The sequence below is a fragment of the Phasianus colchicus genome, chromosome 2 (genome assembly GCF_987193195.1).
Source record: "Phasianus colchicus chromosome 2, bPhaCol1.hap1.1, whole genome shotgun sequence".
In the NCBI taxonomy this organism is placed as follows: Eukaryota; Metazoa; Chordata; class Aves; order Galliformes; family Phasianidae; genus Phasianus; species Phasianus colchicus.
Window position 1 is genome coordinate 9,706,733 of NC_143437.1, and position 18,378 is coordinate 9,725,110.

General features: G+C 48.9%; 1 protein-coding gene across 1 annotated transcript; it reads left to right on the forward strand.

Annotated features, from left to right (window-relative positions):
• Nucleotides 1-7,154: 7,154 nt before the first annotated feature.
• Nucleotides 7,155-18,063, forward strand: LBH (LBH regulator of Wnt signaling pathway). The gene is made up of 3 exons (XM_031598641.2): nt 7,155-7,324; nt 7,541-7,643; nt 15,642-18,063. Exons 1-3 carry the CDS (start codon nt 7,299-7,301, stop codon nt 15,831-15,833), a joined length of 321 nt encoding a protein of 106 aa, XP_031454501.1. The 5' UTR covers nt 7,155-7,298; the 3' UTR covers nt 15,834-18,063.
• The last annotated feature ends 315 nt before the right edge of the window (nt 18,064-18,378 follow it).

Here is an 18,378-nt window from a genome sequence, read left to right on the forward strand (position 1 = left end):
GCTTATTATTTATAAATAATGAAATTCTTCATTGCATTAATCAAACCGAAAAAAAGGTCGGCTTGGTTCATTTTAGATTCATCCAAAGTGAATACTGCTGGTGGTTTGGTTGTCACGGCCAGATGAAGAATCTTCCCCCAAAGTCCTCGTCTGAAGCCAGCCACAAGGGCCTCACTGTATTCAGTTTTAACCCTGCTGTCTGAAATCCTGCTATGACTCTCTGCTGACTCAGATTGGCAGCTTTAGTCCAAACCAACCCTTTTTAGTGGATAAATGATTGGTGTCTCCGTGCCTCCAAGCTCTGTTCGTCTGTTAGCCAGGGAAGCCTGGGTGTCAGGCAGGGCCAGCTCCCTGCTTTGGCGTTGTGCTCCTGCCCTAGACAAGCAGAAAGCCAAAAGGGGCATTTCTAGGCATCTGTGGGAGCTCTGTTCCAAAAACACACTCCTCTTCACTTCAGTTAGGGACTGGCTAGGGGTATCACTGCCTTCTGAAAGTCAGACACACAGGGGAGGATAACACCTTCCTACCAGCCTCCTCCAGTTCCTTTCTGTTAGATACTCTGTGCATACAGACACAAGCCCAGCAGCCTAGAACTCCTGTTTAAGGGGTTCTAAACTTCCTATTGATTGTAATGGGATCAGGTTTAAGCCATGTAACCCTTTGCCTACTGGAGCAAAAGACTCCGTGCTGCTGCTCATCACTGGTGTGCTGCAGGTGGACTAATCAGGCCACAGGACAGCATATTCTTGGCTGTACCAATGTAGAGTACATTGTGTTTTCTTTCTGCAAAAGGTTGTTATAAATGGTTTACTTTCAAGAGAGCTCAATTAGATCTGAGAACTCTTGCAATGTGTCCACTCCTAATTATCGCTTGGAGACCTTGCAGTAATCAAAAGACAAATGAATGCAGAAGAAGGAAGCAAACAACGTGGGCATTTCCATGATTTTCTCCTTGCTGTCTATTAGCTGTGCCCTGTGCTATACCCAGAGCTTGGCTTTCGGAGATGAACCTGCCTTCCTTCCCAGCACCCTTCCTAAGCTCAAGCACTTCACTTTTCACTTCCAGAAAGTCAGAATTGTCCTCCCAAGTTTCTGTGCTGCTGCCTTTCAGTGCAGCCACTAAACACACCACCAGCTGATGGCACTGCCCCGTTGCTGTTGGGAGATGAGAAATTTGGAAAATGAGTGTCACTGCATGCAAAACACTTCCGTGCCATTGTTGCCATGCTTTTGATCTCCTTCCAAAGCCCACAGCAAGCCACACTGGCAGATGCTTTTTACTGAGACCTGATCATCCTGACTGTCACAAGACACTGGGAAGAGCTGTTCTCTTCCAGCTTTTGGATTGGCTTACAAGTGGGGGGGGCTGCTGAGCCTACGCCCCTGTGACCCCACACTCATGTGGCAGAGGGCTGACAGCTCTGGTAATGTGGGCTGGCAGGTGACCACAGGACATGCAGCACAGGTCACAGCTCTGCAAGCTGGTTTGGGTGAAGTCTCTGCATCAGTGAGACTGCCAAGGCTGAATCCCATCCTGCATCCCACTCTGCTCTTCAGCCCATGCCCAACTGTGCCCGGCAGCGATGCTGCTGCTCTCTGCATTTCTACCTGAACTTGGCAAATAGCTCTCAAGAGCTCTCCTTAACCAGCAAGGACACTGTTTAAAGTTATTTAGAGGTTGGTCTGCTCTGTATGGAGAAGAAAAAGTAAAGGAGGGAATCTAGCTCCCATCATCCAACACCTAAAATGGAGGCTTGGTGAAGAGACAGAACCACACTCTTCTTTCAGGTACATGTCAAGAGGCCAAGAAGCAACAGACAGGAGATACAGAATGGAAATTCTGGTTAGAAAGCAAGAAAATTATTCACTTTGTGTCTGGTGAGGCAGTGGAATAGTTGCTGGGGAGGGGGCTGAGGGGTCTCTGCTCTGGAAATATTCAGAACTCAGCTCCACCAGCCCTCTGCAACTGCGCCTGCTTGGCAGGTCAGCCTGCTTTGAGCATGGGCTGGGCAAGAGATCTCCAGAGATCCCTTCTGCCCAAAGCTCTTAGTGGTGATTCATGGCATTCAGTACCATGAGGTATTTCTGAGGTTAACCTGAGTGTTTACTGATGCACTGTATTACAGAGGTTGCTGCAAGGCCCATGCTAGTGGGACAGGGTTGGGGTGAGCCCCAGCATGTCCTAAAACCACCTGCTGAGCCCCCACTCCATTATTATCTCAGTCTCCACCTCCTCCAGAAGGACAGAGCTCTATGAGCCAGGAGAAATCACAGGAGTTTGAGGAGAGAGACTGTGGTTTGTCTCACAGGTGGGTTTCTCAGCCAAGGTGTTACTTGACATGAGTCTTGCTGTGGGGCTGTGGCAGAGGTCCATCTCCTGCTGGCCAGAGACAGGGAGGTCACAGCAGGACATCTCTGCAGTTTGGAACTTTGTAGTCTCGTTTCTGTTGTGCTGAGTAATATGAGAGACTGGAAGACAGGTGCTGCGTAGTGCTGGATCAGTTGTGTGTAAAAATATACTGTTCTGTCCATCTCTATACAATGCACACATTAAAAAGGAATGAGATCTCTCTCTAGCCATCTCCGAGGCTTGAAGTGGTCCAAGCTGCATTTTTTATTTTTTACACCAAGTGGAAGTAGAGCAGCGTGCTGGTTTCAGGGGAGAGAAAGGAGTGGGAGGCACAATATCACATCCTATTTCCTCTTTTAAACACTTGGCAAGGGAGCAAACTTTCCATTCCCATCTGGCACAAGCAGACTAAACACAGGTTCCCTTCTGATAGCCATCTGCACTCTTCTGCTACCTTTTCCCATCAGTCCTCTGTAGCCAAACTGCAAACTCATGCACTATTTAAAGATACTCAGATTTAGGGAGTGTAACCAAACGATCCCTTTTAGTTACCTTCCTTCCAAGTTACCAGGCAGTGAGAGCCAAGTCAAACAATAGCTCTGGTTAATCAACAGGCTCAGGACATGAAAGCAACTCCATTTCCTATTTGTGAATGCACAGATGTTGTTTATTTTGGATCTCCCCTTGTTGGTCCCCCAGGATTAAATCACACGCCTTTAGATGGACTGTGATTGCTTTTCTATTGAGCAGCCCACAGCAATGCTTGTGTGGCTCTGCTGCACCCTCATGCCTTGCATCCCTGTTGGCAGGTCTCTGCTGGATGAGGCTCTCCACAAGAAGCAGGGTGCAATGTGGTGCTGGGAACACCACGCTTCAAGTGAGATGCTGGTGTTGGTGGTGGTCCAATAGCTGGGACTACCATAAAAGAAATCATTCCTGGTCTAATCCATGTCACCACAGATACTGACCCTCCTGAATCTGTTGGCTGTTTGTTGAACTCACTTGGCACCACTGTGTCCCGTGGTGATGAGATTTTTAATTTCCAGAGAAGAATGCAGTCCCTGCCTTTACCTGAGCCCATTAAGCTGCTACAGGCTGGCACACGCTGATGGGCAAATCCCCTGCAGGAACAGCCGTGCATCGTGGCATTGGCATTCCCCATGGAAGGGGTACAGAGTGCTGTGAGGGGTGGTTAGTAGGACAAGTGCCACTTGTCACAGCATTGGTAGAGTCTGTAATTTATGCCCTCAGCAGCAGGGTGCTTGTTTTAGGCAGGGAAGGGAGCCATGGCAATAGTTCTCGGTATTGCAGAAACACCCCAACTGCAAGACAAAGCTGGTGCTGGCTGAGGCTCTGTCTGGGGAGACTCCTGCCCACCCACAAACCTGCTGGCATCAAGCACTCAGTGAGAGTCTTCTCCACTAAAATAACACAGAGGATTTCTCCATAGAGAAATCTGCTCTTCTTCTCACTGCTTTTACATGGCAAAACTTTGTTCTGTACATTAAGATACAAATTTACATACATCCACCCTGGGCTGGGCTGTGACAGTGTCCTTTACACCAACATTATCTCCCCCTGGGGTCAGTTCAAGCCTAAAGAGAGGAAAGAGCATCCTTAGAGGCTGCAGAGCACAAACACTTTGGCTCTTCATTCCTGGCGTCCCTCAAGAAGCAGCTAGTGCATTGATCTGCCTTAGAAGGCTCTCGGGGCAGAAGGCACGGGATAACTGGCCTCGGTGCATAAGTAGGAAGCTGAGGATTTCATGGGATTACTTCTTGCTCCTTGACAGATGTAGGTCAGACTTAAGGTCATCGCTGAGCATCATGGCTTGACTTAATAGGCATCAGTAAGAGACTTGCATCAGACCTGGGATGGAGCCCTGCACACGGGGAACTTTGCTGCCTCTTGCACACGTGCACATGCAAAGCAGGCTGATGGGCATTGCTGCAGCCTGGGAGTAGCTCCCTGAATCCGGGCACACCACGGCCACGGGGACTTGCACTGAGTCTCCTCTCCATGCAAAAAGAGCAAGAAACAAGGATCAATACGTCTCCCCTCAGCTCCTGTTTTGGTGCCTTCCCAAAACTTGGTTCAGTTCCTGCCTCCTTCTCCTGGGGCACAGAGATGTCTCTCAGGCCCTGCTGCCATACAAGGTGACATGCCATCAGGCCTGCAGCACCAGCCCTCTTCACAGGGCCTCACCTGCCTGCAAGCAGGGATCCAAGCACCAGTGGGACACGCTGGTAATGAAATACATCCATTAATAAATAAAACCCGAGTGCAAGAAAAAGGGGGAGGGCAGTGGTTCAGTAAAGGATTCAATTTTTCAAATGAAGATATTTTCCATACACCGATTCCGGCCAAAACGCATTTCATTTACGCTGACAGAATATAAATATCAACACGGACACACTTTGTTCCTAATTTGCCCTTCTGTGTTCCTGCTGCATCCAGGCCTTGCTGCACGTCTGCTGCCTCTTTGCTGGGGCTGTGCTGGGCAGGGGAGGGCAGCCCATTGCTCTGTGTTCCTCAGCACTGGTGGCTGGTGTGAGCACAGAGCAAGCCCTGAAGGTTCAGAAGGCCAAGTGCTGCAGTGAAACGACATTTTAGATATATCATCTGTGCGTGTGACACAGAAATACTGTGCTAGGTGTGAGCAGTGCCAGGTTCAGCAGAACAGAGATGATGCCTCTTGCAGTAGGCACCAGAAGGAGGTGCTAGCAGGACACGTATATGAGCCAAGTGAGGGCTCGCTGAGCACCAAGCCCTGCTTTCAGGCCTGATCCTGCCCTACTCAAAACACATTTGAGTGCATCCAAGCCCAGGCTGCTGGGTGAAACACTGTCCAGGGGGGACAGAGTGTTCATGTGATGCATCCTCTTAGCAACAGAGAAGAAAAGCAAGGAAAGTCAGATGAAAAATGGGTTCGTCACATGGCTACTTCTGTGTTCTTGAACCAGTGGTGTGTCTGTGTCCTCTATCCCATTCTCCTTTCTGCTCTCCTCTGCTCACCCACCACAGCAGGGCCAGCAGAGGCCTTCAGCACACACCTATTGATCAGGACAAGCCTAAGGGCTCTGGTGCCACTCACCCACCAGCCCCTCCAGGTTCACTGCTCCCAACTGCTCTCGCAGGACTGCTTTTTTCTGGCAAGCACGAGTCAGAAGTCACTGCAGAAGGCAATGCTGTGCAGAAAATGGCTGGAAGGAAGGAGCAACGGCCTTTCATTTTTCTGAGGAAATAAATAGGGCATGCCCTTCAGCAAGGAAGGGGTCGGTGCCAGGTGGGACAGCATGCAGTTCATATGTTCCAATGTTTCCATGGTTTTGTTTTTCAGTTCCAAGTGGGGAGAGTATGTTTTATTCACTAAGAAACTTTCCCTGAAAGACTCAGGAGGACAGGGGGCTGTGAGCTCCTGTGAGCTGGATGGAGGTGATGGAGGTGACACTGCGGGTGTCATGGCTGCTGGAGCAGCCCCACCTGTCCAGATGGATACTGCAGTGGATGTGGGGGATCTGGGATGTCAGAGATGCTGTGGACCCCGCAGCTACTGTGCCATCAGCCCCAGAGCTGTCCATCTCCCTGCAAATGAATGTAAATGCAATGACTACTGCTACGTTGCAAGCAGGTCCCAAGTGCTTAGTGCAAAAATGTGCAGCAGTGAAACAGGGAGCTGGTGAGCATATTGGGGGTGGAGAAAAAAAAGTAGAAATCAGGTGATGCTGGGCTCCATTTCCTAGAAATGGCTGAAAACAAAAGGCAAAAACTGACTCTTTTCCTACCATTTTGGGCAAGGTGAACAAGCACGAGGTGCAGCTGTGCTACACACCTTCCCTCCACTGGGAAATCCTCCTGCCTCATAGAGGACCCCACATCTCTGAGGTACACAGACACTTCCCCTGAGGCTTTCTTAAAGATGGGGCAGAGCTGCAGTGCTGCTGGTACACACCTCAGCCAGGGCAGATCCCACTTCTCCAGCTTCAGCCCTTCTCCAAGAGGACAATTAACACACCTATGGCTGATCATAAGGATGAGCCTCACAATGGCTTCCTGCCAAAGTGAGCACTAACAGCAACGACCCTCAAGCTCCCCCACTGGGCCTGAGCCAGGTTTGTTCCTGGTGACCTGCCTGAGGGAACTGAGCTCCCCCCAGCCCGGATGTCAATTGCTCAGCCTCAGAAATGTGCTGTGCAGGCTAAGCCCTTTCTTAGCACAAAACCCATCAGCACAGCAGTGAGAGGGACCCGCAGGGCTCACCTGTACCCACCTGAGCTCCCATGAGCTGGGTCAGCTCCTTGGGACTGGCAGTAATCTGGCACAGGGGAGGAGACGCCTGATGTCAAACACCCACATACGCCATCATTATATAACACGAAACTAAGAAGCTTACAATATCCTGCCGGACGAAACAAGCACACCTATGGCTGCATGCACACGTGTATGAGGGCTGCCGGAGCAGAACTGAGGGCAACGCGCGAACCTCGCAGCTCGCACAACCCTCCCGCGGCACACACACACACACACACGCAAAGGCACGAAGTCACGGCACGCACATACACATGAAGGCTCCGCACGGCCGCACACGCAGCGCCCAGCGGCGCACCGCATTACGGCGGGCACGAAGCGCGCCGCCTCCCCGCCCTCACGCGACAGAGCGGCCGCGGCCACGCCCCTCCCCCACCACACTCTGCCCCCGAGAGTGGCGCGCCGAAGCCATTCATGAAAATGCTGACGTCATGCGGAGGGGCGGGCACTGAGGAGGCCACGCCCCCGCGGCTATTTAAGGCGGCGCGGCGCTGCCGCTGGGGCTCAGAGGGAGGCGGTGGTGCGGCGCGTTGTGGTTGCGCTCGGCTGTACCGCGCACAGCTCCCGCCCTCCGGCAGCCTCGTGTGCCTCGGTGCCCTGCCGCCACCCCGAGGGCGTGGGCAGCCTCCGCCGGGACTTCATGTCTGTGCTTTGTCCCCTGCCCTGGTGAGTGGGCGCTGCCTGCTGCCCGTTTCGGGGGGCGCGGGGATGCTGAGCCCCGTTACTTCGTCTCCTGCGCGGGGGGTTGGGGTGGGCGCAGGGAGGGGGCAGCCAGGTGCTGCTGCTGCCGGCCTCGGCTCGCGGACCGCTCTGATGCCGCTTAAACCTCGCTCAGACCTTCCGGAGCTCTGAGGTGGTCTGAGTGCTGTCCTTTGTTTCCAGCCCTGATTACCTGAGATCAGCCGAGATGACCGAAGTGATGATGAGCACCCCGGCTATGGATGAGATCGGACTCAGCCCCCGTAAAGATGGGCTCTCGTATCAGGTGAGTGCTCGAGCCCCTGCGGAGCTGCCTGGGCTGAACCATGGGTTTGCTCTGGTAAACGTAATAGGAGGTCCTGCAGTAAGGGCTGGTCAGTGAGCTGCAGTGCTTGCTTGGCTGAAATATCGCTTAGTTATCTGCTCAGATTGGCAGAGTGCTTTGTTTCTGAAGTCCCTGAACCCCAGCTTGTTGGGTGTGCACACAGGCTCAGTGGGAGAGGAGATGCCCTAAGGAAGGGTCCGTGTCAGACACCGGGCTGAGAGGCTGCTGGGGTCTCTGTGACCATGGCTTGCAAATGATTTGTCTGCAGCAGAAGGGACTTGTTTGTACAGCACTTAAATCTTCCAAGCTATTCCTTGATTTTCCCCCTGTTTGAAAGGATTAAGCCTATTGTAAGATATAGTGAGGCTGGACACAGCACCGACAAGCCTTGAGGTGTGCATGCAAGCACAGAACCTGAAGGCATGAGCTGCATCCATTCTGCAACTGGTGATTAATGTAATTAGCTTTTAACCTCTTAGTCCATAACCGAGTTGAAGGGGTGGTCTCAAACTCCAGCCTTTGTCCTTCAGCCTCAGTACTTCCAATCAGTCAAAGAGTGAGTTGTGTATCTTTGCCTGTTAGATCCGAGTTTCCCTACCCTGACAGGAGACTTGTTGATGAGGTTTAACATAGGAGCTGTACATGCACAGGACTTGTGTTAGTCTGCACAGGGTGACTCTTCATGGCAGATTGCAGTTCTTCCTTTGCAGATGTGACACAGCCTGCACAGAGGCACTTGCTCTGTGTGGGCATTCAGATTAGGTGTGCTGTTGTACACTTGCATATTTATGTCTGAAAAATGAGCCACAAGCCTGTAACAGTGCTCTGAGGCGTGAAATCAACAGAACTTTGGGCCACAGCTCAGGCAGAAGCCAAAGCTGCAGGGGGGAAAGTGGGGCTGCATTGCTTTTTTTGGTCAGAATTCTCTATCTGAACAGTGCAAGTAATTTGGTTTATTGCCTGTATGTGGAAATAGCAGTTCTGTTTTAGTGCTTGAGTTAGTGGAAAGCATATGGCCTTGCTTTCCTCTGCTACAGAGAATGTGTATAGCAGTGGGAATGGCTGTGAAAGTTGAAGCTATTGCACTAGTCTTGCCAGATATTCAAACAAGTGTCTTAAACGATATTCTGTATGCAGGCATCTAACCCACTCAGGTCAGATGTTGGTTTACTTATCCAAACTGTGCAGTGGGAGGCAGTCTGGGTACCCTTCTTATTTGTGATGAATTGCTTCAGTGAGGTTTTCCCCTAGTGGTAATGACCTCAGTGAGTCTGTTTGGGTGAACTGGAGAGCAAACCCCTTCAGCTTTGAATGGACCATCTGAACCTGAAGATGTTTGTTGTAAATGCTAACAACTTGCATCTATGCAGGGCTTGTCTAGTTTGGATCTGTTCTCTGTAGTGATTTGGTCATGGGGTTCTCAGTGCCCACAGGAGCTGCTAACTGCCTTCTAGTCTTTGGCTCTGTTGTAAGCTGAACTGATGACAGAAAGGCCTGGGGTATTGGAGGGCAGATGCTGCTGGGCGGTGTGTGGGCTGGGGATGAGGTCTGCCTCTAAATCAGGTTAGTGCAAAGAAGATTGAGAGTAGGTTGCAACCTTCTTCCTCTTGACTGCATAGCTGAAAATGTCGCTGTAAGAAGTTGAAATCATCCTTAAGCAGCTGAAAATTGAAGTTAAAATAGGAAGGACAAATCAAATTCAAATAGTATCATGAACGCTGTTCTGTCTTGAGGTTTGGCACTTCTTGCTTCATCCTGCTGATGGAAAGCATTTGGTACGTGGAAAATGGTATGCTGGTCTGAGGGCTGTAGTGCAATAACTTAAAACCAGACAGAGCTAACAGAGCATGACTGCTCCAGCACTGAGGCTTGAGCTAAGCTGCAGCATCTTACCTCACCCACCTGCAGAGCAGCGCGCTCACAGTGAGCGTGACCGCTGTTGGTTACAGGAAGCAAAACAGTGGATCCAGAGCTATGAGAGGCGAGCTTTTAGTTTCCAGAGCTTCTCATGTAGTAGAACTTGGGTTTGTTCTGCTGCAGAGATGACATGAAGCTAGGGTTCATTGTGCTGCCCTTGGGGCTGTGCAGAGAAGGATCTGTGACCTACCTCAGAAACTGCTATTTTAAAGTACTTCTGTTTTCCTAGTGAAGCCCTGGAAGTAAACTGAGGAAACCAACACCTCCAGAGTGTAAACTCTTAGCAGCTTGGTTTCTTCACCCCATGATGCTCACTGAACGTCAGGGCTCCTGCCTGTCTCACAGATTCACTGGTTCCTTCTGCTGGAACTTGTGGCTTGTCAGCTTTTCTTCTGCCCACTCCTTCCCTCTGCTCACACTCCAGAGTGTGTTTATACATCCCCAGGAGGTGTGCATCTCCCAGCAATGCTTCCTGGTGTTCTTTAGGCTGGACATAGCTGCAGTGATGTGAAAACCTGAGCTGCAGAAGTCTCATAGCTATGATAACTGAGTTGTCTGTGTAGGCTTAGTAATTTGTATGTGGTTTCATTTGCACAATGTGCTTTCTCGGCATAGATACCTTTTTCCAGTTAGCGTGCCAAATGCTTGTGAGCTGATGTGCTAACTTCAAAGCCTTTTAGTACGGAGCAGTTTTTTTATTCCTGCATCTGCAAAGTAAAGCTGCTCTGAGCCTACTGAAGGTGGGGGAAATGAATGGTGAAATCTGGATGCGAGTCTCAGAGCAGGGAGGCACAGACAAAACAGAAGATGCAGCTGAGGAGGTGATGTCATGCTGGGTCTTGTGCCTGCAGTGGAGAGCTATTTCTGGATCTTTAATAGATATCCCATAATTCCCATGGGACTGCTAAACAAAAAAACTCATTGAAATGCAGCCGATGGCTCCAGATGCCCCTGCTACAAGCAGATGTGCCTATGGAGGTCTCTGTACCCCTCCTGCCTGGTGGTCCCCGCAGAGCCAGGCCTTTTCCCTGCCCCTTAGAGCTGCTGTTCTGCTTGCAGTTTCAGCACCAGGTAGACCTGTTCTCTGAAAAGCCTGTCAGCACTATGCCAGCTTGTCCTCTAATGCCATCTTGCAGCAGCATGGGTGTTGCTGCCCGATTGAAGGCTGACTTGACATTGTCAGAACAGCGATGTGGATCCTGCCTTACTTCTTGAAAGTGGATCTGAGCACGGCTGAAAACAATTTGCCTGAAGTGTTTGTTTTAAGCAAATACTGTGTCCTAAGCTGAGCATGCTGCTTTGCTGCAGCCTGACTGGCTGGTCTTGTTGGGCCTCAGGCTGCCTTCTGGGAGACTGGCATGAAGAGGCTGAGTTTGCCTCATGCCATCAGCTGGGGTTTGGTTGTCATGGGGAGCTTGAGCTCTTTAAGTCATGATCGCATCACGCTGGGATCTGTCTGGGTTAATCACAGCCACAGTTAGCTGCGAATGACGTCAGACTGACTGAATCTAGGTGAATAGGCTTATTGCCCCATCCAGCGTTCCAGGCAAAGGCCTGGGACATCAGTATTGTTGGGGGAACTGGTGTTAGCAAGTGCAATTTCTTTGCTGGCCCCTGAGCAATTTCTTTGCTGGCCCCTTTGCAGTGCTGAGGGACATGAGATGCATCAGTGTGGAACGCCTCTGTCAGCATTGACTTCGCCAACAACTGGGGAGATAGAAAGCAGTAGTGCAATGGCTTGGGGGCCTGCAAGGGAGCGGCATGGGGCTGACCTGGGGTCTGGTGGTGAGGGATGGAGACTGAGATTCATCTTGTTTGCTTGTGAGGCACTTCTACACCTTGGTCTCTCCCGGAGAAGTCCTGTGTGGGAGCTGGTGCTCACCATTGCTGGGACGCCTTGAGAGGCTGTGGAGTTTAGAATGACTGAGTTCAGGATAACTTTACCTGTTCAGCTTCCACATAGCACGATTACTAGACAAGTTCAGTTAGCTCAATTACTTCAGGTTGAGCTAATGCTTATTGCAGGGTCTTGGACCTTTACTGAAGGCATAAGCAGTATATGGAAAGAGCAGAGCTCAAACTAATACCTTCCTAACTATTCTGTGCAGGAAGAAGTGCTCTGCTGAAATTCAAACTGAGGACAAATAGCTCATGGTAACACCTCAGTGCATGTTTTTTCCTCCCTACTTGATGTCTCATTACTCTGATGGAAAATTGTTACGATGTTATGCTGCTGAAGTTTCCCTGCCTCTGTCCCCCAAGACGTGCTTGTGACTGAGGAGTTGTCATAGTTCATAAACCTGAGTCACGCTGTGTGCATAACTAGATGGAGCTCAGTTTCAAGTCATGACTACTGTATGAGTGAAACTTAGCAGCGCTGCTTCTCGTAGCTGGAAAATTCCTCTGCAGAAGGCACTGAGATGATTTAAATACTTCCTGGAAGGAGCTTGCCATGCCTCTTGGTGACAGCAGAATTTAGTTTCAAGAACTTATATTTCAAATCAGAAACCAGAATTTCAACTTGATACTGCTGGAGAAGTCTGAAACTCACATCTTAGTACTGGGAGGGGAGGTGGTGTGTGTACCTCAGGGTATATCCTGTCCCTGAAGTGGTATGCATCTCAGTGCAGACCTTTGTGTCTTGTATTAGTAATACCACAATGAGGTAAAACTTTCCCCCAAACAGTAACATAATCTGGAAAGATCTTCTTACCTTAGTTTCCCTGCAATATAACTGAAATAGCTTTCAGCCTCTACGGGAGGGGAGGCAGGCACTTAAACTCTTGGAACAGAGGGCACAGGTGGGTGTTGTTTTGGATGTAAAAGTGTCCCTTGGATTATGGTAGCTCTGAACTAATCTCCTTAGCTGTCTGACGTCTCTCCTGCTTTTGGTGTTTCTCTCCCTGCGAATGCTCAGAGAGGCTATGAGCCTCCCCAGGGCCAAGGGAACTTTCCATTCCTGTTGCCAAGACTTCATTTGAGGATAGCAGAGCTAGATCATCTGAAACGGAGGCAAACATGACTTTCTGCAGATCATTTCAAGCTTTCGTTTCAAGTACTGCTTTTCACCGCTCTCACTGTATTGAAAGATAGGAGTTTCCAGAACATCATCTGGAGAGGCCCATGAAAACCAGTCTTGCTGCTGCAAGTGAGAAGCAGTGTTGAGCAGAGCACAAGTGTATATTGCTGCTTATGCTGTAAAGTTGTCAGATATCTCTTGCCATGGGCTGGGAGCTGTGACATGCCACAGAGCTGGGGAAGCCTGCAAGAATTGCAGCCATCATGCTGCATAGGGGGTGAGGAAGAGAGAGAGCTATCTTTGAGTTACTTCTGAACTTGCTTTTGGCTGGCTTTCCCAAACAGCTGCTTGGTGGCTGTCATTTGGGGACAGGTAAGTCAGCAGCAGGCTCACTGATAAGTACAAGGAGATTGTGTTCTTTGTGTGCTGGGGAGATGCAGAGTCATCTTTCCATGTGGGTGAGCTGGGTAATGCAAGAGGAGAAGCTCCTAGGCAGGTTTCCACAGCCAGGCTGTCTTGGCTGTGGTGTGAGAGGGTGCAGAGCTGGCAGGTAAGATCTGAGCCTGCTGCACTCCTGGGGGGAGCTCACTGCAAGCTTTTTCCAGAGGCTTTTCTTCCCATTGTCTAAACCTGGAGAGGGAGCAGATTCTGCTCATGGGAGTGACATGCAGCATGGCACTGCTCGTGTGGATTGATGGAAAGCTTTGCTAATCTTTGTAAAAAGAGCCTTGCAACTCAGCTTGTTTTGGGGTTGGCCCAGGAGACTTTTCCATCCCATTTCCCTGGATGTGCAAACGAAATCTTAATCTGCAAACCACTTCCCTTCGGTCCCTGTACTTGGCCGGCAGTGCTGCCCTGCTTGTCACATGCTAGGAAATTTGCCTTTGTATAATTTTTCCATTGATGGTCCACACCCCTTGAAAATGTAGTTGCAACATCTCGCTTCATGCTGCCTCTACGATTAAAAGACATGACTTAGTGGAAAAAATCGTGACCTTCTTGGGTTTGGTCTGTCCTGCAGCTATTTGAGATAAGATTGTGCTGGTTTTTTATTAAAAAAGCTGCACACCGTGTTTCGGGGATTTTTTTAATAAGGAAATGACTGCTTAGCTTCTGGAAAAAAAAAAAAAGACTGTTTTCAAAGAAATTGCTCCAATTTGACCCAATGTGCTTAAAATGATAGCAGCCAAAGGTTAGTTTAATTATTATACTGCTATTTTTCTTGCACAGGAGGCTATTTTCATGACACTATCAGCTTATATAACCTCCTGAACCACACTTCTTTTTCCATTGCAGCCTTCTAAACAATGTAATGTCAAGGGTACTTTTTTTCCTGGGTTGAGATATCAAGTTGATGCTTTAGAGCTGTTGACTGTACTTCCAGTAATGTACTGAGTGTCTGAAACTGCCTTTGTTTGACTGAAAAGCCATAAAGCTCCAAGAAACTGTTCTGGTCTCACTTATCCTGAGAGTGGCACTGTGCAAGGGCAACTTGTGCATTGAGTCACTTTCTTGAGCATCTGCTCCCAAAGTTACCCTGCCTGACTATATTAAGTAGCAGCCTGGCTTTTTCAAGTTGATAACCTGGTTCCTACAAAGCTTTTCAGTGTGGTTAATTGTTGCTAGTCAGTTGCTAGGCTGAAGAACAAGTTGATGGAGTGGTGTTTGGTAAGGCTTTCCCAGGCTGGTGGGATACCTGCATGATTGGCATGAGGAGTGTGGTGCTTCATGCTCAAGGCTTCTGGGCCAGGAACCTGTTCTGGAGCTGGAACTAAAAAGATCAGAAGAGATGAATTCTTGCTCCCAAATGAGCATCCAAGTGCAGTGTTCCAATGTGAGGTTTGCTGTGCTGCTCTCCGCAAGGCTTGTGGCTTGGATGAATTCAGATGGTGTTCAGAGAAAGTGTAGTACCTGGCTCCTCGTGTCATCTGCACCTCCAGGCATTTGGTGATAAGCCTCTTCAGGCTGTTTTAATGCAACCATGATGGATATGCAGATAAAATGTTCTGAAATAGTCAGAGCTACTCAGTCTTCTGGATACCAATTGGGGGATCTGATATGGGGACTGGTTCTTATCACTGAATGCTTTTTCTCAGGATGAGGTGGGGCTTGTAGCTGTTCCACTAGCAAGGCATTCCTGTTCTGTTCACTCTGCCGTTTAGTTATGCAGACCCACTGTTAACATTCCAGCACGGCTGAATGCAGCTTTTCCTGTACCTATATTTTTGCATTAGTTTCTGGAAGGATCAAAGCCTGTAGCCCAATGGCACTACCTGTGGGTATGGGCCCTGATGCTGCTGCTATGGGGGAGTGGGGATAAGTAGGTCCTTGTACTTTGTGCTGGGATGCATAATTCTTAGCTATGCCATAGGTACCTCCAGCCCTAAGAAATGTGGTCCCATTTTTGACCTTTGGGTCAGTCTGTGACAATTCCATAGACCATCTTCCTGCTGCATTTCACTGCTGATGGATAGTAGCCGTAGCATGCAGAATACTACCAGAATGCAGCTGAACTTCTCATGCAGACTGCTTCTGCTGCCTAGGAGTGACACCAGGCACAGACCCTTACTGTGAGGGTGAGGACTGCTCTGGTGCTGTGCTATCTTGTGCCACCGTCTCCTTCTGGCAGCAGTGCCTGGAGCACAAGTGTAGCTTGTGTAGCTTGACTGGCAGCAGGAAACAAGATCAGATTTGCAGATTCAGATAGCTCAGTTTGCAAACTCATGAGCATTCATGCAAAAGCTGTGGTGGGAAGGGGGTGAGGCTTTTGGGTAAATATCCAAAAGCAGGTGCCTATTTGATGAGCCTTATCCAAGCAATCGTATATGCTTTGAAAGCCTCTTGGGCTGTGCTGATTTCAAGTTCTCAGCAATTACTAAGAAGTTGAGGGGTTTTTCCCATCACACAGTTGTGTACTCTGTGTGCAGACCAGTCCACCCTGAAAACCAAGTTTTGAGAGTTGGATGTTAGCTAAGACTGCTTGAGAGCAGCTCCTCTCACAGGCTCTTTCTTGGCTCTTTCAGATTTTCCCCGATCCCTCTGACTTTGACTGTTACTGCAAGCTGAAGGACCGCCTGCCCTCAATCGTGGTGGAGCCAACGGAGGGTGATGTGGAGAGTGGGGAGCTGAGATGGCCGCCTGAGGAGTTCCTCGTCCAGGAGGAGGAGGAGGAGGAAAGCTGTGAAGATGCAAAGGAGGACAACAAGGAGCAATAAATGGCATCTGAGGAAAGGCAAGGGACTGCACCCTTCTGAAGGAAGAGCCACACTTTTTTTGAAAGTCTTTTTAAAGAGAAAAGACAAGTTCAACTTTGCACCTGCAAGATTTTAGTTTTTTTGTATTCTCTGTATTGAGAACTGAAGCCCTTGGTGTCACCAGACCTTCTGAGGAAGGAAGGAAGTAACGCAGAGAAATGTTTGCTGTTCTCGAGATCACTATCTGTATTTTTCTGAGGTGGAGGCAGCAGTGAAGTTCCAAGCATGTGGCAGAGGGTGACCACCTGAGGGATGCTGGAGGGGGGAGCTTGGGGATGGGGAGTGCAGAGGGAAGCCAAGCAAAGCAGTGTTCAGCTGGGAGCTGCTTTTGACCAGAAGCCTGAGAACAGAGCGGTCATCTCAGATTTGCTTTTCCTAAAGCTTCCATTTTCTGTGTCTGGAGGTGGAAGGGTTTGTAGCAAAGCATCACAAAATGCTCTAGTGCTGAGGGACCTGTAGCTTTCCCCAGTTCAGCACCTCCTAGGGTCAAGCGAGCATCCTTAGGAGTAGTGGGCTTCTTGCTCTCGCTCTTGAGCCTGTACTAGTCACTTTCCCAAAGCTGTCTTTTCACCCTCTGTTTGCCTTTAGACCTTTCAATGCTGAACAGCTGTATTTGCAGGGTAATGTTAGGCTGCTGCTTGTCATCTCTGCTGCTGCAAGGCCCTAGTTGATCTTGCAGGCAGTTAGCTTGAGGTAGTGCAAATTTGATGTAAAGACATCCATTTGCAGCATGAACTAATGTAGATTTGAACACGTGGATTTTTCTCTCCTGTTTGCCAAGGCTACTGTGGTTGGTCTTGTCTTATTCCAGTGCCCAAAGCTGAAGGGTGAGGATTGTACCTGCTTGCCTCAATGTCTTTGAGGCTGTAGGGTTTCATATCTCAATGTGCTGGTCACTGGGCTTGTGAGGCTTGGGGACAGGTTTGGCTGCTCCTGCACAGGGACCTGCAGAAGGGGAATGCTGCCAGACTGGAGGTAATACAAAGACTTAACACCAGACAGTGTGGATTATCAGTGAGGAGGTGGAGGGAGGGGAGCTCTCTGGGGAGTGTTAGCCTGAGCATCCTGAAACATCCTGAAACAAGATGTCTGTTTTGTGGCAGGGTTGAGATAGTTGTTTGTGGCTGTGTGTTTGGGTCCTTCTCACTGTATCCTGCTCCAATAGGGAGCAGTCTGTCTCTGTTTGGGGAGGGAAGTCTGGTGCCACATGGAGTAACTCACCATTTTCCTGGAAAGTGATGCTCTTGTGGCTTTGTGGGCCAGCTCAGGGAGCCAGTTGCTCTTGGAATAGGATGAGAACAGTTACTACCTAAACCAAATCCGGGGTTACAGAAGAGTAAAAGAAATGTCAAGGCCTTAACCAAACTTTCATAATAATCCCAATGCCACCCTCCTTTGCTTGTAACAGGTTCCATTTTTAAAATCTATTTGAACATGTGTATTTGTATTTTTAATACCTCATGAGTAGTTGAACGCTGGCAGGGGTCGGGAACTGCTTTTAACCCATTAGCAGGATCATTTTAGTCTTGTCTTGCTTGTGTTTTAAACATAATGGCAATAACTTCTCAGCTCTACATAACTGTTTCAGGCAGATAGGAGTTTGGAGATGAGCTTGTGCAAAGCAGGAGAAATTCAGTGTTCCCGCACTGCAGCTGGTCTCTAGCCTTGCAGGCCTGGTTATATTCTCCCTGCCTGTGTGGGTGGATGATTTATCACCAAATGGTCATCATGTAGTGATACCGCTTTCTCTGATGGATTCAGCTGTTGTATCTGTAACACTTGTTCTAATCTTGCTGTCTTACCTGAATGAGCTTATACACCTGTATACCAGCCAATTGTCCTATTTCTAAGTGTTACTCTCAGTCTGTACCACCAAGTCAAAGCTGTATATCAAAGATACTATCATCTGGCAGCAATGAGATGGCAATCCATGGACTCAAGACCTGCTGTCTGCCCTAAAGACTTGTGTATTTCTGTCTGCATCCTTTTGTGGAAGTATTGTGTATATTTCTATTTGTTGAACGCATCTAAAGAACAAAGCACTCCAGTAAAACTACTCCTGTTGTAGGATATACATTCTATATTTCTGTAATTCTTTTTGAGCCTCAGGGAGAAGCTAGCATTTTTTTCAAACTACATTTTTGTCACTGTGACAGTTGTAAATAAAGTTTGAAAATGCTTTCCAAACATACTGGCTTTGTTCTTACTAATGGATGGGTTTGGATGGTCGACTTCCCAGGTAATGACCAGTTCTTGTTTCTGGTGTGTGGTGTGCTGATTTGCAAGGTGAATACAAATATCCTGAAGTATCATGTCTGTCAGGTTGAGGCTGTCCTTTGAACCTGGAAATATTTGTGCTCACCTCAGAGCATGCTCTATGAAATCATGAACCCAAATCAGCTTGGAGACATTTGCCTTCCATCTTCCTACAGTTGCTTATTGCTGTGCGAAGGATTGCAGCAAAGAAATGTTCAATTTCTCTAACCCAAAATTTCTTTTTAGTTAT

Coding starts and splice junctions, on each gene's coding strand:
- LBH (XM_031598641.2), top strand. CDS start 7,299: ATGTCTGTGCTTTGTCCCCTGCCCTG. Junction 7,325..7,540: donor GTGCTTTGTCCCCTGCCCTG/GTGAGTGGGCGC, acceptor CTTTGTTTCCAG/CCCTGATTACCTGAGATCAG. Junction 7,644..15,641: donor AAGATGGGCTCTCGTATCAG/GTGAGTGCTCGA, acceptor TGGCTCTTTCAG/ATTTTCCCCGATCCCTCTGA.